Below are 17,487 nucleotides of genomic sequence, written 5' to 3'. Positions count from 1 at the left end.
TTTCAGGACTTTTATTTTTAAAGGAACACTCGCTCGTCTTCCGGTGTCATTTGGTTCTACTTGATGTTTCTTACGCCCCCTTGTTTGCGATGTTCGCCTCCAGTCTTCCGCTGTCCTCTAAACATATGGACAGGTTTCCGGGAACATGCGCAACAGTTTCTGGGATTTGTTTGTCAGAAGCCTGTGGATGTGTTTCTGTCTCTGCAGGGTTTGACTGGAGGAGACATTGTCTCAGAGGGTCGCATTCAAACAACAGTGACTGGTTGGAGCAGATAAATGTTGAGCAACTTTTACTGTAGTCCCTGCAAAAGAGAAAAGGTCTGAGTGGGTGGTATGCAGGAGGAAGAAGGAGGGAGATATCTGGGCAAGCTTTAACTAGTTTGACAATGATCATGAGGCAGGCTTTTTACTGATATTTGACAATATGATGCTTCACCTTACATTAAAAGAAAAGAAACACAATTTAATCTCTAGTAAAATCACCAAATAATAATAATAATAAAAAAATCATAATCATAATGCCAGACACCTTTAAAAGCTTTCAGCATTCGCTCATTCCTACTCAAAAACAATAATTCCCAGTTGTTTTCTTTAATAATAAAACACTTAAGGGTCTCTAGTCATCTGAGCTGAGTAGCAAATAGCACAAAACAAAACTCCAGATGATTCTAAAATCTGCAAACTGGTCACAACAGATGCAAACCCACCACAGAGACACACAAACTGACCACGTGAGCCCAAAAAATGGCAGGAAAGAGAATTCAAATAATCACAAAAAAATGCTAAAGGGCCAAAAAAAGGCAGAGAAGGACACATTTGTAGAACTAATATAAAAACACACCAAAAAGTGAGAGATGTAAGAGACACACAAACGTAGAAAAAAACTCCACAAGAGACACAAGTTGACTCCATAAACAGTCTAAAATGAATAAAAGGAGACATGTTGGAGTTGGGACAGATAAATGATGGGCAACTTTTACTTTTGCTGAAGTCCCTGCAACTGTGGCTTATTTCCACAATCAACACTACTCACTTCATCAAAACACACCCACGGCACTCGGTGGGAAGCAATTGAGAAAGTGGTTAGAATCACTCGTTGAGTCACTGGCCTTAATTAATGAGATTAAATGGGATAATGTGTGGTTTCATGCGTCTATTTTCTGGGTGTGTCCTGCAAACTGAAACAGGTTGTTGTGTAAAGCATGAACAGACAGCGGATCTGCTCATGATGAGGTGTTTTCTGTTTCTTCTCTTTATTGCTGGTAAAAAACAACACTTTTATTTGACTCATTATTAAGTGAATGCCTGTTTTGTGTGACGTTTAGTGCTGGCTTCTGTCATTTATCCACAGAAAATGTGTCTATAATGAATATGTGTAAGCAAGTAAGATGAAACGAGACTTGACATTTTTCCTAACTAAAGATTTGTCTGTGTACCGTGTATGTGGTCTGGTGCAACCCTGGAGCCAAACCCAAAACCTGTCAATGCCTTGTTAAATATTCGTCTTTCAGGATCCTGTGCAGGGCTGGGTCTTCTGCCTGAAGGTCCAGTGGAGGCGGTTTTGAGGAAAAATGCCACTTTCAAGACCCTGGTTGATCTTGAAGATGACTTCATCAGCTTTGCTTGGTCCTTCAGCCGAGGGAGTGAGCTGGTACCCATCGTCACTGTGACCCCAGCAGGGCAGGCTGTAGCTGACGATTACCTGGGAAGAGTGCTGGTAAACAAGACCAATGGTTTCTTGACTCTAGGACCACTGGAGGCAAAGGACAGGGGATATTATCATGCTACGATGGTTACATCTGAAATGATTAGGAGTGGAGAGACCATGCTCAGAGTCCTGGGTGAGTAGTTATTTTTTACCTTTTCTTAAAAATATCTTCTCAACAAAGGAAGCTGTAGATGATCCACCATTCTCATGACATCATAAAAACTGATGCTAGGATGCTGTGAATGGTATGCGCTGCCTGAGGGCCCAGTGGACGCGGTGATGGGGAAAAAGGTGACACTGAAAACCCTGATTGATCCCAGAGAGGAGTTCAGCGCCATAGCCTGGTTCTTCAACGACGGCAGCGGGTTGAAGCGTGTGGTCACAGTGACCCGGGGGTTTGAGAGCGTGGTGTCCGAGGACTACCAGGGAGCGGCGGAGGTGAACCAGACCAATGGCTTCTTGACCCTGGGGCCCCTGGCGGCAAAGGACGACGGGGAATATTACATGAACGTCTTCACCTCCAAAGGGGTGAAGACGGGGGAAACCAAGCTTCGAGTTTTAGGTGAGATACTGTGAGCCTCCTCTGTCTGGACCACCACTGTTTCCTTTATTATTGTATGTCAACAAATACTTTAAGGTTTTGCTCTGGAAATATCTCAACAAGTATTGGAACAATCACTATGAACTTTGGTAGCGCCATTCATGATGTTCAGATGAGATCTCCTAAAGCCTCAACGTAGAGGCTGACTTCCCTTGAGGCTGGTGGCATTTGCATCCTACATGTAATTATTAGTAGTAACTTTTAACTTGTGATTATTTTATCCAGATGTTGTTGAAATGCTGCAGCTGCTTTAGGTTCTGCATCCTGATAAGTTGAAGTAATAAGTTGCTAGCCAAGAGTGTTTGTATAAAAGAAAGGAGTGCGAGACAAAAACGAAAGATGCAAAAATGTAAAAAAAAAAAAAAAACAACACAAAACGGTGCACTTGAATGGTTTAATATCTAGCACATGCAACCAGTGAGTCAGAGTTTAAGTAGGCTCATGTCTGCGCATGGAAAAATCTCATACAAATTATACAGTTAAACCTGTTCTGCGTATATGTGTTGTTTGATAGAGTTGGATAGGACTGACTGGCACCATGCAGAAGGCTGAGGGAGCATACATCTTTGTAAAACCTCCACTTTCCGCACTTTCTGCAACATTGGAAAAAGTTTGACATTACTCTTCCTACTTCAGAAATTTTCGCTTGCAGCCGACATGATATGAAGGTTCAGGAGGTCAAGTGTCAGAGGTTTTTGTTGAAGTTGTTCCCCAGACTTTAATCACCACCGGGCTCAATGAGGCTTGTCTAGTCTTGTCATTGAACACAAACATGTGCACTGGTTCTCTCAAGGGTGTGTTCTGTCGCTTATATTGTTTTCATTGTACACCAAGAACCACGGTTTTTGCATTTAATATAATTATAGGGAATCAAGTAACAGAAGTGCCTCCTTCAAAATGTTGGCACTGAATCATTAAAATCTGAATGTCCTCCTCTCTACTGCAGAGCCGCTCTCAGATGTGACCATCCAGGCCAATGTCTTCAACAGCACCGTGGTTCTTTCCTGCTCTGCTAAAGGCTCATTCCTCAAACTCTCCTGGACCAATGGCTCAGCTCCCATTGACTCTGACAACACACGACTTGTCGTTAAAGAGGTGAGACTAAACATGGGGGTTTAAGCGCACTTATTAGTCTTGATTTGCCTTTTCTTCTTTATTTTTTTTTTTTATTATTTATTTTTTTGTAATTATTTTTACTTGCAGGAGGCCACATCCAGCACACTGACTATCCGTGGTATTCAGAGCTCAGACCTGGTTGGTTTCATCTACTGCACAGCTGCAAACCAGCCGGAGGTGGTAGATAGCGCCCCCGTCAACCTCACGGCCATCTGTGAGTACTGCAACTGTGGCAGTGTTTTAAATTGTCAAAAAAATAAGGACAAAAATGATCAAATACATAAAAGGAACATGACAAAACACAGTATTACATTTGTTTTGGAAGGAGTCGTTGAGAAACCACTTTAATCATGATGCTGTGCTATGACACCGACACATTTGTGTTTGAATACCGATTTAACGGTAGAGGGTACTTAAACCTGTGTAGAAGCACAATAAAGAACGATTGTGCATTTAATTAATATCTATTAACAGCAGAGCAAGAATAAGTAATATAAAATAATCAAACTAGTGAAAGCATGCATCTGCTGGTCTGGATCCTAAACTATTGAGTTATATTTGTTCGTTAGCTCAACTCACTGATTTCCTTTCTTCACAGCCCATGTAGAAACTGTACATATTTTAAAATCACATTTCTTTAATTCAGCTGGATGTTTAAAAGGAAGACTCTTAGATGTAACATGGCTGTATAAGTCCATCAAGTGTAGACAAACTGGAACTTAGAAGTCTCAAGTTTAGGTTCATAACATTAGAGCCTATAGAATAAAGGGGAAGATAAAATGGAACAACATCTATCTATCTATCTATCTATCTATCTATCTATCTATCTATCTATCTATCTATCTATCTATCTATCTATCTAGCTATCTATCTATCTATCTATCGTCTAAACATGTGCAGTGGTGCTTTTGAACCAGAAGATGTCGCCATTAATCCATTAATTCAACACTAAAACTCCACTGACAGGCATAAAATAAGGCCACTATTAGAATAACTTGTCTCCAAAATCTGAAGATTATTTCTCTTTTGATCATGTCTGTTTTTTTAGTTCCTGCACATCCATCGGTACAGACAACACAGTTTCCAGTTACTCCTGGTAGGTGGAAAACTTGTGCTGTCCAAGTGTGTTCTTCAAATAATCTATTAATTCAAGATTTAAAATATGGTTTCCTTTGTTGCATGTCACATAATAAGATCTATAATAATAAAACAAACTCATGCGAAAGGTACAAATTAAAAGAAATAATGCTGATATGTGTTCCAGTGTGTGGGTGATAAGATAATCTCATTTTATTTACTATTATTTACTAATATTTTATTACCTTTCTGTAGGAGCACCAACAGGCACCAGTTGGTCAGTGACTTTCCTGAATCCAGATCTCTGCGCTCCAAAAGGGTCCTCTGTGCAGTTCTTGTGCTCATACGACTACCCGGACGGGGAAACCGTCCATAAAACCAAGTGGTTCAAAGGGCAAGTTAAAGGTGGCAGGTGGAAACGCGCTGAGCTCTCGAGTCTGTCCTCATATAAAAACCGTGTGAAATATCTGGGTGACCGAGAGCACAACTGTAGCTTAGAGATTAGTGATCTACAAGACAATGATACCGGATACTACTACTTCACATTTCACACGAAGACATACAGATGGCACAGTAAAAGATCCGTGTTCTTGTCTTTAACAGGTACAGTTAGCTAGGACAGACTAATTTAAATTGCTTCGTCAAAGGTTTTAACATTTACCGTTGAGTTTGTGTATTTGTTAATCACAGGTCTGACCGCCAGAGTGCACCCTGACTCTGTGAAAGAAGGACAAAACGTGACTCTAACGTGTGAAACATCCTGCAAAGTGCATGGGGTTGTTTGGTTTAGAGATGGACAACAAGTGGCCAAAACACCCCAGTTCCAAGCCAGTGCAGGGGATGCTGGGAAATATGTGTGTGCTGTTGAAGGCCAGGAGTCAGTGCGGAGCAATCCTGTGTTTCTGGACGTCCAATGTGAGCATTTTAATACTGGTTGCGTTTAAAGTAGGCTGGAGCGGATGTCAGAAGCCACGGACCACAACTCAGGGCATTCTCGCCAGCCTAAAACCTTTGTGTCCCTACGCCGTTTGCCGTCCAGTAGTGTTTCTGGGGTGAGCGCCTCCAGCCAACCTCCAGGCGGTCGCCCCATGAGTCTCCATACCAGAACTCAAAGCATACATGGAGGTCAGAGACAGAATCGCTCCTGAAAAGAAAGTCTTCGGTTCATTTGAAGGAGCAGATTTTTTCTTCACTGATCTCACTTTTTATTTTAAAAGCGGATTTTTGTTTTTTCAAGCAAATACATGCAACATTTTTGTCAGGGAAGAATGGGCTCTCAGCACTTTTGGGTATACTGTAAAAAATTATGCAAATGTGATCAAAATGCATATTAAATACAACTATGGACTCTGTATACTGTCTGTATACTGTTTTTTTGTCAAGCATTCATACCTTCGGTGTGTTCTTGCTCTGTTTGCACAACAATACCAGATTGTATTGGTGTAACTTCATTTGATTTAAAAAATATAGCAGAACAGTGTACTAAAAAAAATGTCAATGAGTAAGAGATACCGATACACACCGATTTATAAGAGAATGCCACTGACAGGGAAGACACATTTGAGATGATTAGCCATTTTCTGATGGAAAATGTGATAAAATATCCATATATCAATATGAAAGTGTGTGTGTTAGTGTTCAGTGAACTCTATCAGCCTCTGCAGTAGCTTCCAGCTGCAGCAATCACTTCCGTTTCTGTTCAGTCCGACTGAGGGAGGTTTTTGTACGACACTTTTTCACTGTGTGAACGAGTGTTTGCTGTTGATGTAGAATTCACCCATACAGTAATAAACTGATGGTCAGAGTGAAGTCAGAGTTTGATCCACCATCTCTAAAACGATCTGGAATCCCTGATACTCGATTTCCAACATAGTAAAAAAGCAGTTTAGGAACTCCTCCATCTCTCTGTTGGAACCAGGAAAAGTGGTTACTATAAATGTTCTGACTGGTCCTACAGTTGATGGTGACGGTTCCTCCCAGAGCAGACCTCACTGCTCCAGGCTGAGTCACTGTGACCTGGCCTCTGGACTCTGAGGATACAGAGACAAAAACATAAAGCAGCTTGATGGTATTGTGGGCTTCATTTCAGAGGGATGGATGTTGATAGAGGAGAGGAGTTTGATTCTCTGGACTTTACCTGTGAAGCAGCAGCAGAGGAGAGTCCAGATGAGGATGCAGATCAAAGTCATGTTTTTGATGAGGAGGATTTCTGTGGCTTCTGTTGTCATGAAGGACAGCTGTCAGTCATCCAGTGTTCAACTCTCAGGACTATAAACTCTCCCAGAGCACCGGAGCATGGTGCTCCTGATGCAAAGTGACTCTCTATGGAAATGTTCTGAGTGACTCCAACAGGGACTTGGATCACTCTGATCATGCTGTTGATCAATGGATCAGTCACTTCATTGTTGGATCAATTTCTTCATCAGCACATTGATCAGAAATGTGTCATTGTTCATTTGTTTGTTTGTGACTTGAGGTCGACTGAAATAAATTTACTCTACAACAATTTAATTAATTCCCTTCAGACACAAGTCAGCATAACAATTAGAGTTAATAGTTAAATTAAATTAGTATTGTAATTATTTAATTTATTATGATATCTGATAATTATTTATGTTTGGAATGATACATTTAAGACCCTTTCTCTAAAATTTCTAATTTATTTTACTGAAAAATAAAATAATACTGTTTGTATTTATTAACTTTCACAATAATAGTGAAACTTTTGAAAATTCAAATAATGTGAATCAGTTTTTAACAGTTTGTTAAATAATGAAGATCATTTTGTGGCAGTGAGCTGCTTTTCTCTACTTGTTTCCACTAAATCCTTTAAAGTCATGTATGGTTCAGATGTTGATGATGTTGAAGCCAAACTTTTCTTGGAAATGTTGAGACATGTGCTTCTTTAGTTTCCAGTGTAGTTGGACATATTTCAGGTCAAACTGGATGATGATTCTCTCTGTGCTGATATGCATGAGAGCTTTCTGAAAGGGAAGTGAAACAATGTGTGAGTGAGTGAGTGAGTGAGTGACTGGTGGAGCAGAAAAAGCATCTGACAGAAACTTCTTCAAGGAGAAAATCAACTCTCTCACACTAAAGGTGTCCAAGTGTCTGCTGTTTGATTGACAGCTGTGTGCTCCCTGTCCTCCTAGGTGATGCCCCCCCCTCCCTGATGGTGCTGCCACCCTCCGTGGAGGAGCTGGATCAGGGGAAGGCCACGCTCATGTGCCTGGCCAACAAGGGCTTCCCCTCAGACTGGAGTCTGTCCTGGAAGGTGAACGGCAGCAGCATCATCAGCAGCGGGGAGCAGAGCAGGAGCTCCGGGGTGCTGCAGAAGGATGGCCACTACAGCTGGAGCAGCACCCTGAGGCTCCCTGCAGACCAGTGGAGGAAGGTGGGCTCTGTGACCTGAGGAGAGACCAGTGTTCCCAGTCCTGACCTGACTCACTGGGACTCTCAGACTGCTTTCACTCTCTCTCTGCTCTCTGGCTTTTCTTTGACATCTTTCAAAAACAGGATTTACTGGCTTCTTGCTGTGTTTCAATGTTGTTTCACTGCTTCTAAATAATAAAGATCTGCTCATCAACTCTCTTCTTCTCATGTTGACTCTTTTCAATCATTTTATTTTATCATTTAAATCCAGAGAAAAGCTGAGATGATCAAATAGTTAGTGATTGAGTAAAGGAAGTGTAAGGTTCCATCATTTCTATCTCTATCCAGAATCCTGTTGATAAACTCAGTAAAACAAAGTGAACGTCCAGATATTTTAGTCTCAATCAATCTGAACGTCTCATGAATCTAAAAGGTTTCTGCTACAGTCAGAGCAGATCTTCCTGGAATAATAAACCTTTGTGAACATTTCATGATGAATCATCCAGTCATCTCACTGTTTCATTCATTGACTCGCTAGTATAAACTCACTGGCCACTTCATTAGGTACACTAGTGACAACAGTCCTGCTCTAAATCTAGTCTCCATGAAGGTTCTGTTGTTCAGCTTTAGTTTGTAATAACTGAGAGAGATGTTGATTCAACTGTGTTTTCAATTTGTAGAACTATTGAACTGACACGTGTTCCTAATATTTTGACATTGTAGTCAGTGGGCTAGGCTAAATAACAGAAAGACTTTAAATCCAGTTTAACAGCACCACAATGATCATCCAGGTGAATCACCACCTTTCTGATGCTGTTTCTACATCTACTCAACATTATTTAGATTAAAATGACTTCACTGGTGTACCTAATGAACTGGACAGGGAGTGTATATATCAGCCACATTCAGTTTCCAGACTGTCTCATGTGTTCATGTGTTCATTGAATGTGTATTTTAGTTTTCACGTGACAAGAAAAGTCTCCAAATGATTTTCTAAATCAGAAAAAACAGCAGAGCATCATCAGCGTAAAGAGAGAGAAAACCACTGTGGACTAATTGAACCTTTAAAATATTCACTTCCTGCTGTGTGAGTGAACAGAGGTCAGAAGTCAGCTTTGATATTCAGCTCATTGTCTCAAACCACAAGACAATAAAAACATCATAAATATAAAATATAAAGAGATTTTGATTTCAGTGTCTTGATTTCACGTCTTCAAAATGTGAAGAATCATGTTATAGCTTCAAACCTGTAGTGCTCTACTTTCAGTGTCTTTGACTGAAATATTCAAACATCAAGAAAAGTGGTTTTGATGTTTGATTTGCTTCTATGTTTAGAATTAAAAATAAATTCATCTTCATTCAAATCATAAGCTTCTCATCCAGACTGTAGAAACTAAACTATTCAAACATTTAGAACTTGATTAAAAACTGAGTTCTCAACAGGAGAAATGTTTGATCACATCTGAAAATGAACTCTGCTGATATCAAACCTCTGTTGATTTAGTCTGAGTGCAGCTGTTGATCAGTTCCTCTTCAGCTCAGGGAGGTTTTTGTACGACGGTTTTTCACTGTGTGAACGGGCGGCTGTAACCCTGCTGACAATAATAAATTCCTGAATCTTCAGCCTGAACTCTACTGATGGTCAAAGTGAAGTCAGATCCAGATCTACTTCCACTGAAACGATCAGAAACTCCAGACTGACGAGAATTAGCAAGATAAATTAGGAGTTTAGGAGCTTCTCCCGGTTTCTGAAGGTACCAGTGGAGGTTGCTATAGACACTTGAACTGGATCAGAAACCTGGAGAGGTTTCTGAATGTACCAGTAGAGAACGTTGCTAACACCTGAACTGGCTTTACATGTGATGGAGACAGACTGTCCTGGAAGAACAGACTGAGATCCAGGAGACTGAGTCAGGATGATTTCTCCTGATGAACCTGGTAAAGATGAAAAAGAGGAGAAGAGTTATTGAGACAAATCCAGCTTGGAGAAAGATGATCAGCATCCAAACAGAAGAGGATGATTTGTTGAAGATGGAGAATAGATGGAAGAAGCTCAATGCTGCTTGGTTCAGTGTTTCTCCATCATTGTGGTCAACCTGGTTGCATCCTGAAGCAAAGTTTTCAGCAGAGAGTCTCACCCTGAACAAGGAGCCCCAGGGTGGCCAGCAGTAGAGTCAGTGACATCATCATTGTGCTGCCGGCGTGTCAGTGGCTCTGAAAGGCCTGGACAGCCACTGATCAACACTGGCCTCTTAACGGCTGGGAGCAGAGAGGCAGGACACATATGCAAACACACAGAGTCAGTCAGCTGCAGCTGTCCAACACATGGCATCATGCTGTTTCCCTCTCACTGTTAATACTCTACATATTTACATATTCACATAATGACATGTAGAGGATATTGATGGTCTGCTAGGAAACTGATCCAGTGACTTGTGGACAGCTTGGTTCTGGAATATTCTCTTTGTGATCATTCTTAGTGATATTAATATTAATGATTGAATGATTATTGATCGCCAACATTTATGATGTTGATCTGTGTCTTCATTTTGACTTTTGATGGGATTTAAGAGAGAAAGCTGTGATCCAGCATGAAGCTGAGGTCAAAGGTCATGAACAAGTGTTTTTTACTGTCACAGTTAAATAGGATGTATAAAATAGGAGAGAGAGTCAGAAAACCTGCTTTGACTTTGGATCTGATTAATAACTGACTGATGGAAAGATGAAGGTTTTTGTGAGATATAATAAATCATCATCAGCGTACGAGTTGATTTTATTTATTGTTTTATTATTGACAGATGCAGTGTATGATCTGTATGAACGTTTTAACCAACGTCTGGTTTGTGTGTTCAGTGAACTGTATCAGTCTCTGCAGTAGCTTCCAGCTGCAGCAGTCACTTCAGTTTCTGTTCAGTCTGACTGAGGGAGGTTTTTGTATGACGCTTTTTCACTGTGTGGCGCCACTCGATGACTGTTATAGAAATCACCCAGGCAGTAGTAAACTGCTGCATCTTCAGTCTGGACTCCTCTGATGGTCAGAGTGAATTCAGTGTTTGATCTACTGCCTGAAAAATTATCTGCAATCCCTGATGCTCGTTCATCAACTAGGGAAATTAGAAGTTTAGGAGTTTCTCCATTTTTCTGTCTGTACCACGATAGACAGTGTTTGTGAGAACCACTAGAAGTTTTGCAATCATCATCAACCTGAGGATTGACTGAACATCTGATGGTAACGGTTCCTCCCAGAGCAGAGGTCACTGTTCCAGGCTGAGTCACTGTGACCTGGCCTCTGGACTCTGAGGATACAGAAACAAAAACATAAAGCAGCTTGATGGTTTTGTGGGCTTCATTTCAGAGGGACGGATGTTGACAGAGGAGAGGAGTTTGATTCTCTGGACTTTACCTGTGAAGCAGCAGCAGAGGAGAGTCCAGATGAGGACGCAGATCAAAGTCATGTTTTTGATGAGGAGGATTTCTGTGGCTTCTGTTGTCATGAAGGACAGCTGTCAGTCATCCAGTGTTCAACTCTCAGGACTATAAACTCTCCCAGAGCACTGGAGCATGGTGCTGCTGATGCAAAGTCTCTCTCTATGGAAATGATCTGAGTGACTCCAACAGGGACTTGGATCACTCTGATCATGCTGTTGATCAATGGATCAATCACTTCATTGTTGGATTGATCAGGAAGTTGCTGAAAGTTTTTACATTTAGACTTTTAAATATAACTTATTTTAAAATGTCTCCTTTCTTGGTCTTTCAGTTAACCGATCAGTCAGTTATCAGTATTGATCTGGAACATGTATGTACTTATATTAATATTTTATATATTTTATCTTTTATGTGTATTAATTATTAAAATGTCTTGCGTGTGTTATAATATTAACAGTTTTTACATTAATCTCTGTCTCAAAAATAAATGAAACTCAATGTGACATTTTAAAAGTAATTTAATATGAAATTCATTCTAATCACAAATATGAATTCATTCATTTAGTTCTACTGTGTAATTTCCAGTTTTCATATCAACTGATAAAATGATCCAAACAGTGAATCATTGAGTTGAGTTTGTTTGTTTCAGAGTCAGAGAGCCGTGTCTCTCTACAGTCAGAGGTTTTTGTACGGCGCCTCAATGAGTTTGTATCACTGTGGAGGACGTTCGGTGGAGGAACCAGACTGGAAGTTAACTGTAAGTACATTTGACTCATTTAAAAACTCAAATTCTAGATTTCTTGTCATTTATTTCCTAACTGTAGACATTACTAAAACATTTGATCTGCTCGTTGTCATTTATTATAATTGCAGTGATTCTTGAATGAGTGACATTATGTCTCCAGACAGACTCAGATCTTCTTCACTTCAACATTTCGTCTGAAAAGAAATTCAGTTTGAACGTTATTTTATATTTATTTTCTAAAGTAAAGTTTCCTCTCTGAAGAAAATCTCCTCCAATCTTTTTAAAGTTCAGACCAAACAGCTGACTAAACATTTCTCCTCCGTTTCACTGGATCTTTCTCAAAGTTTTTCATTGCTCACATTTTGTAGATCCCAATCTGTTCAAAGCTCACTGTTCTATTTAAACAGCATGATGTCTGAGTTGGATTCATTGGATGAGTTTTAATGTGGAATTCAGTGGTTAACAATGTTCATGTTGAAGAAGCAAAGCAAACACATACCATCTAGGTCTGTTCTGTTTGAAACTGTTAAGATCCTGTAAAATAATAGAAATGTGACATTTTTCACATCAAGTCAAATCTGTTGAAAGTGTCAAACTAAGAATTAGTAGTTTGTAGATGAAACATGAAGACATCAGAGGAACAAAATGACACTTTCAAAGTTTCCTCTTTAGTCCTGAAACCTGTCTGTTGCTGTGGTTCAGCAGTGATGCCTGTCTGTTGCCACGGTTACCGAGCTCAGAGAGGGAAGTGAAAGACTGAAGAGCAGCTTCACCCAAACTCCCAGTTTCTCTCTCTGTCTCTGTCTCTCTGCAGTGGGTAGAGTCCCCCCCTCCCTGACGGTGCTGCCTCCCTCCGTGGAGGAGCTGGATCAGGGGAAGGCCACGCTCATGTGCCTGGCCAACAAGGGCTTCCCCTCAGACTGGAGTCTGTCCTGGAAGGTGGACGGCAGCAGCAGCATCAGCAGCGGGGAGCAGAGCAGGAGCCCCGGGGTGATGCAGAAGGACGGCCACTACAGCTGGAGCAGCACCCTGAGGCTCCCTGCAGACCAGTGGAGAAAGGTGGGCTCTGTGACCTGTGAGGCCAGCCAGGGCTCCCAGACTCCGCTCTCAGAGACACTGAGGAGAGACCAGTGTTCCCAGTCCTGACCTGACTCACTGGGACTCTCAGACTGCTTTCACTCTCTCTCTGCTCTCTGGCTTTTCTTTGATATCTTTCAATAACAGGATTTACTGGCTTCTTGCTGTGTGTCAATGTTGTTTCACTGCTTCTAAATAATAAAGATCTGCTCATCAACTCACTTCTTCTCATGTTGACTCTTTTCAATGATTTTATTTTACTATTTAAATCCAGAGAAAAAGAGAAAAGCTGAGATGATTAAACAGTTAGTGATTGAGTAAAGGAAGTGTAAGGTTCCATCATTTCTGTCTCTATCCAGAATCCTGTTGATAAACTCAGGAAAACAAAGTGAACGTCCAGATATTTTAGTCTCAATCGATCTGAACGTCTCATGACTCTAAAAGGTTTCTGCTACAGTCAGAGCAGATCTTCCTGGAATAATAAACCTTTGTGAACATTTCATGATCATCAAATCAAATCAAATCAAATTTTATTTGTATGGCTCTTTTCATACTAAAACCAATACAAAGTGCCTCACAGAGGCTAAAATCAGCAAAGACAAAACACAGGCTAAAAACACTAAGGACAAGACCCAACCATCCCACCCACGTAAAAACACAGAGATACACAGAGACACACAACCACCCACACACATACACACACCTTCCACCCCCCCACACACGTAGAAACACATACACACGCACACACACAAAGGCTCACACTCACTGTACACGTTAGAGAGAGACATGGCTGGCCCTGAGACCTGGAGCAAGGAAAAAGCCACCTTTGGGGGCCGACAGCATCGAGAGGGCCTCCAGCCCACGACTATAGGCAGTGCCGCCGTAGAGAGACAGCCCCGACCCGGGTAGACAGGAGGCCCTACACCAAAGTGCAGAGCCCCCCAGCCACCAGGGCCAGAGCCACCCACAGGACAGCACCCCCGTCAGTAGACCAGAGCAGCTCCCAGTGTGGTAGGCCCCCATGAGGAGACACTGGAACTAAAAACTGAGGGACTAAAACTGTAAGACAGGATAAAAATGACCAATATAGATAAGATGCCTTCAGCTTGTAAAATTAAGACATGTAGTTAAATTAGTTAAATTAGTTATTATTAAAGTAAAAATAAAAAAGAAATGATAAAAAGTCTGAAAAGAACTGCTAAAAACTAAAACTGCTAAAATCTGAGGGCCGAAAACTAAAACTTTAAAATGGGGTAAAAATGAAAAATATAGATAAAATGCTTTCAACTTGTACATGAAGACATGTAGTTAAAGCATATAAAGAATCTGATTAAAAAGTAGGGTAATAAAAGAAATCAGTTAAAAGCCTGATTGAAAAGGTGGGTCTTGAGCCTCTTTTTAAAAATGTCAACAGTCTCTGCGGCATGATAAATCATCCAGTCATCTCACTGTTTCATTCATTAACTCACTAGTATAAACTCACTGGCCACTTCTTTAGGTACACTAGTGGCAACAGTCCTACTGTAAATCTAGTTTCCATGAAGGTTCTGGTGTTCAGCTTTAGTTTCTAATAACTGAGAGAGATGTTGATTCTACTGTGTTTTCATTTTATAGAACTATTGAACTGACATGTGTTCCTAATATTTTGACATTGTAGTCAGTGGGCGAGGCTAAATAACAAAAAGACTTTAAATTCAATCCAGTTCATCAGCACCACAATGATCATCCAGGTGAATCACCACCTTTCTGATGCTGTTTCTACATCAACTCAACATTATTTACGCTAGAATGTCTTCACTTGTGTACCTAATGAACTAGACAGGGAGTGTATATATCAGCCACATTCAGTTTTTCAGACTCCCTCATGTGTTCATGTGTTCATTGAATGTGCATTTTAGTTTTCACATGAGAAGAAAAGTCTCCAAATGATTTTCTAAATCAGAAATAACAGCAGAGCATCATCAGCGTAAAGAGAGAGAAAACCACTGTGGACTAATTGAACCTTTAAAATATTCACTTCCTGCTGTGTGAGTGAACAGAGGTCAGAGGTCAGCTTTGATATTCAGCTCATTGTCTCAAACCACAAGACAATAAAAACATTATAGAGATCAAATAAAAAGAGATTTTTATTTCAGTGTTTTGATTTCACGTCTTCAAAATGTGAAGAATCATGTTTTAGTATCAAACCTGTAGTGCTCTACTTTTAGTGTCTTTGACTAAAATATTCCTCTAAGTGGTTTTGATGTTTGATTTGTTTCAGTGTTTAGAATTAAAACTAATTTCATCTTTGTTCAAATCATAAACTTCTGATCCAACTGTAGAAACTAAAATATTCAAACATTTAGAACTTGATTAAAAACTGAGTTCTCAACAGGAGAAATGTTTGATCACATCTGAAAATGAACTCTGCTGATATCAAACCTCTGTTGATTTAGTTTCAGTGCAGCTGTTGATCAGTTCCTCTTCAGCTGAGGGAGGTTTTTGTACGACGGTTTTTCACTGTGTGAGTGGGAAGCTGTTACCCTGCTGACAATAATAAACTCCTGAATCTTCAGTCTGAACTCTACTGATGGTCAAAGTGAAGTCAGATCCAGATCCACTTCCACTGAAACGATCAGAAACTCCAGACTGACGAGTTGTAGCGTAGCGTATCAGGAGTCTAGGAGCTTCTCCAGGTTTCTGAAGGTACCAGTTGAGGTAGCTACTAACACTTGAACTGGATCTACATGTGATTGAGACAGACTGTCCTGGAAGAACAGACTGAGATCCAGGAGACTGAGTCAGGATGACTTCACCTGATGAACCTGGAAAAGATAAAAAAGAGGAGAAAAGTTATTGAGACAAATCCAGCTTGGAGAAAGATGATCAACATCCAAACAGAAGAGGATGATTTGTTGAAGATGGAGAATAGATGGAAGAAGCTCAATGCTGCTTGGTTCAGTGTTTCTCCATCATTGTGGTCAACCTGGTTGCATCCTGAAGCAAAGTTTTCAGCAGAGAGTCTCACCCTGAACAAGGAGCCCCAGGGTGGCCAGCAGTAGAGTCAGTGACATCATCATTGTGCTGCCGGCGTGTCAGTGGCTCTGAAAGGCCTGGACAGCCACTGATCAACACTGGCCTCTTAACGGCTGGGAGCAGAGAGGCAGGACACATATGCAAACACACAGAGTCAGTCAGCTGCAGCTGTCCAACACATGGCATCATGCTGTTTCCCTCTCACTGTTAGTACTCTACATATTTACATATTCACATAATGACATGTAGAGGATATTGATGGTCTGCTAGGAAACTGATCCAGTGACTTGTGGACAGCTTGGTTCTGGAATATTCTCTTAGTGATCATTCTTAGTGATATTAATATTAATGATTGAATGATTATTGTTCACAAACATTTATGATGTTGATCTGTGTCTTCATTTTTACGTTTTATGGGATTTAAGAGAGAAAGCTGTGATCCAGCATGAAGCTGAGGTCAAAGGTCATGACCAAGTGTTTTTTACTGACACAGTTATATAGGATGTATAAAATAGGAGAGAGAGTCAAAAGACTTTGAATCTGATTATTAACTGAGGTTTTTATGAACTATAATACAACATCATCAGCGTACGAGCTCAGTTTATGATGTTGGGAATGATGCCTGATATGTTGATGGATTTTAAAATAAAAATGTAATGTTTGAAAGACATGGTTAATCGTTTTAATATATTATGTAAAATTTATAATGAAATGTACAGTGTATGATCTACATGAACTTTTTAATCAACGTCTGGTTTGTGTGTTCAGTGAACTGTATCAGTCTCTGCAGTAGCTTCCAGCTGCAGCAGTCACTTCACTTTCTGTTCAGTCTGACTGAGGGAGGTTTTTGTACGACGCTTTTTCACTGTGGAAACACATACTGACTGTTGATGATGAATTCACCCATACAGTAATAAACTGCTTCATCTTCAGCCTGGACTTCACTGATAGTGAGAGTGAAGTCAGAGTATGATCCACTGCCTGAAAAACGACCTGGAATCCCTGATTCTCTACTGTCAGCATTAGAAATGAGAAGTTTAGGAACCCCTTCACCTCTCTGTTGGTACCAGCATAAGTCATTGCCTTCATCAACATTCCTACTGGTCCTACATCTGATGGTGACGGTTCCTCCCAGAGCAGAGGTCACTGCTCCAGGCTGAGTCACTGTGACCTGGCCTCTGGTGTGCTCTACACACTCCATAGAAGATGGCTGATGCCTCCACAGAGTCATAGAAGGGCCTCAGTAGTGCTCCCTGCCTTCAAAAGGACCTAAGTGTTCTTAGCAGGTAGAGTCTGCTTTAGTCTTTCTTCTAAAGTGCACTCGTGTGGTCAGTCCAGTCCAGTTTT

The 17,487-nt window shown here is 40.7% G+C and overlaps 2 protein-coding genes across 2 annotated transcripts; both read left to right on the top strand.

Moving 5' to 3' along the window:
* The first annotated feature begins 1,709 nt into the window (after positions 1–1,709).
* Positions 1,710–5,854, top strand: LOC311501265 (muscle M-line assembly protein unc-89-like). Its single transcript, XM_084562984.1, has 7 exons — positions 1,710–1,841; positions 1,941–2,270; positions 3,256–3,404; positions 3,513–3,639; positions 4,474–4,521; positions 4,758–5,105; positions 5,193–5,854. The coding sequence occupies exons 1-7, from the start codon at positions 1,790–1,792 to the stop codon at positions 5,444–5,446; spliced, it is 1,308 nt and encodes a 435-aa protein (XP_084419110.1). The 5' UTR covers positions 1,710–1,789; the 3' UTR covers positions 5,447–5,854.
* LOC311500936 (immunoglobulin lambda-like polypeptide 1) lies at positions 5,462–13,234 on the top strand (the record flags this gene model as incomplete). Its single annotated transcript, XM_084562573.1, has 4 exons — positions 5,462–5,627; positions 7,655–7,776; positions 11,979–12,060; positions 12,863–13,234. The coding sequence occupies 4 exons, from the start codon at positions 5,462–5,464 to the stop codon at positions 13,192–13,194; spliced, it is 702 nt and encodes a 233-aa protein (XP_084418699.1). The 3' UTR covers positions 13,195–13,234.
* Between the last annotated feature and the right edge of the window lie 4,253 nt (positions 13,235–17,487).

Source organism: Chelon labrosus, assembly GCF_963514085.1.
Source record: "Chelon labrosus genome assembly, chromosome: 16".
Taxonomy (NCBI): domain Eukaryota; kingdom Metazoa; phylum Chordata; class Actinopteri; order Mugiliformes; family Mugilidae; genus Chelon; species Chelon labrosus.
The sequence above is the reverse complement of the archived record's forward strand: the minus strand, read 5'-3'. Positions and strand labels throughout refer to the sequence as shown.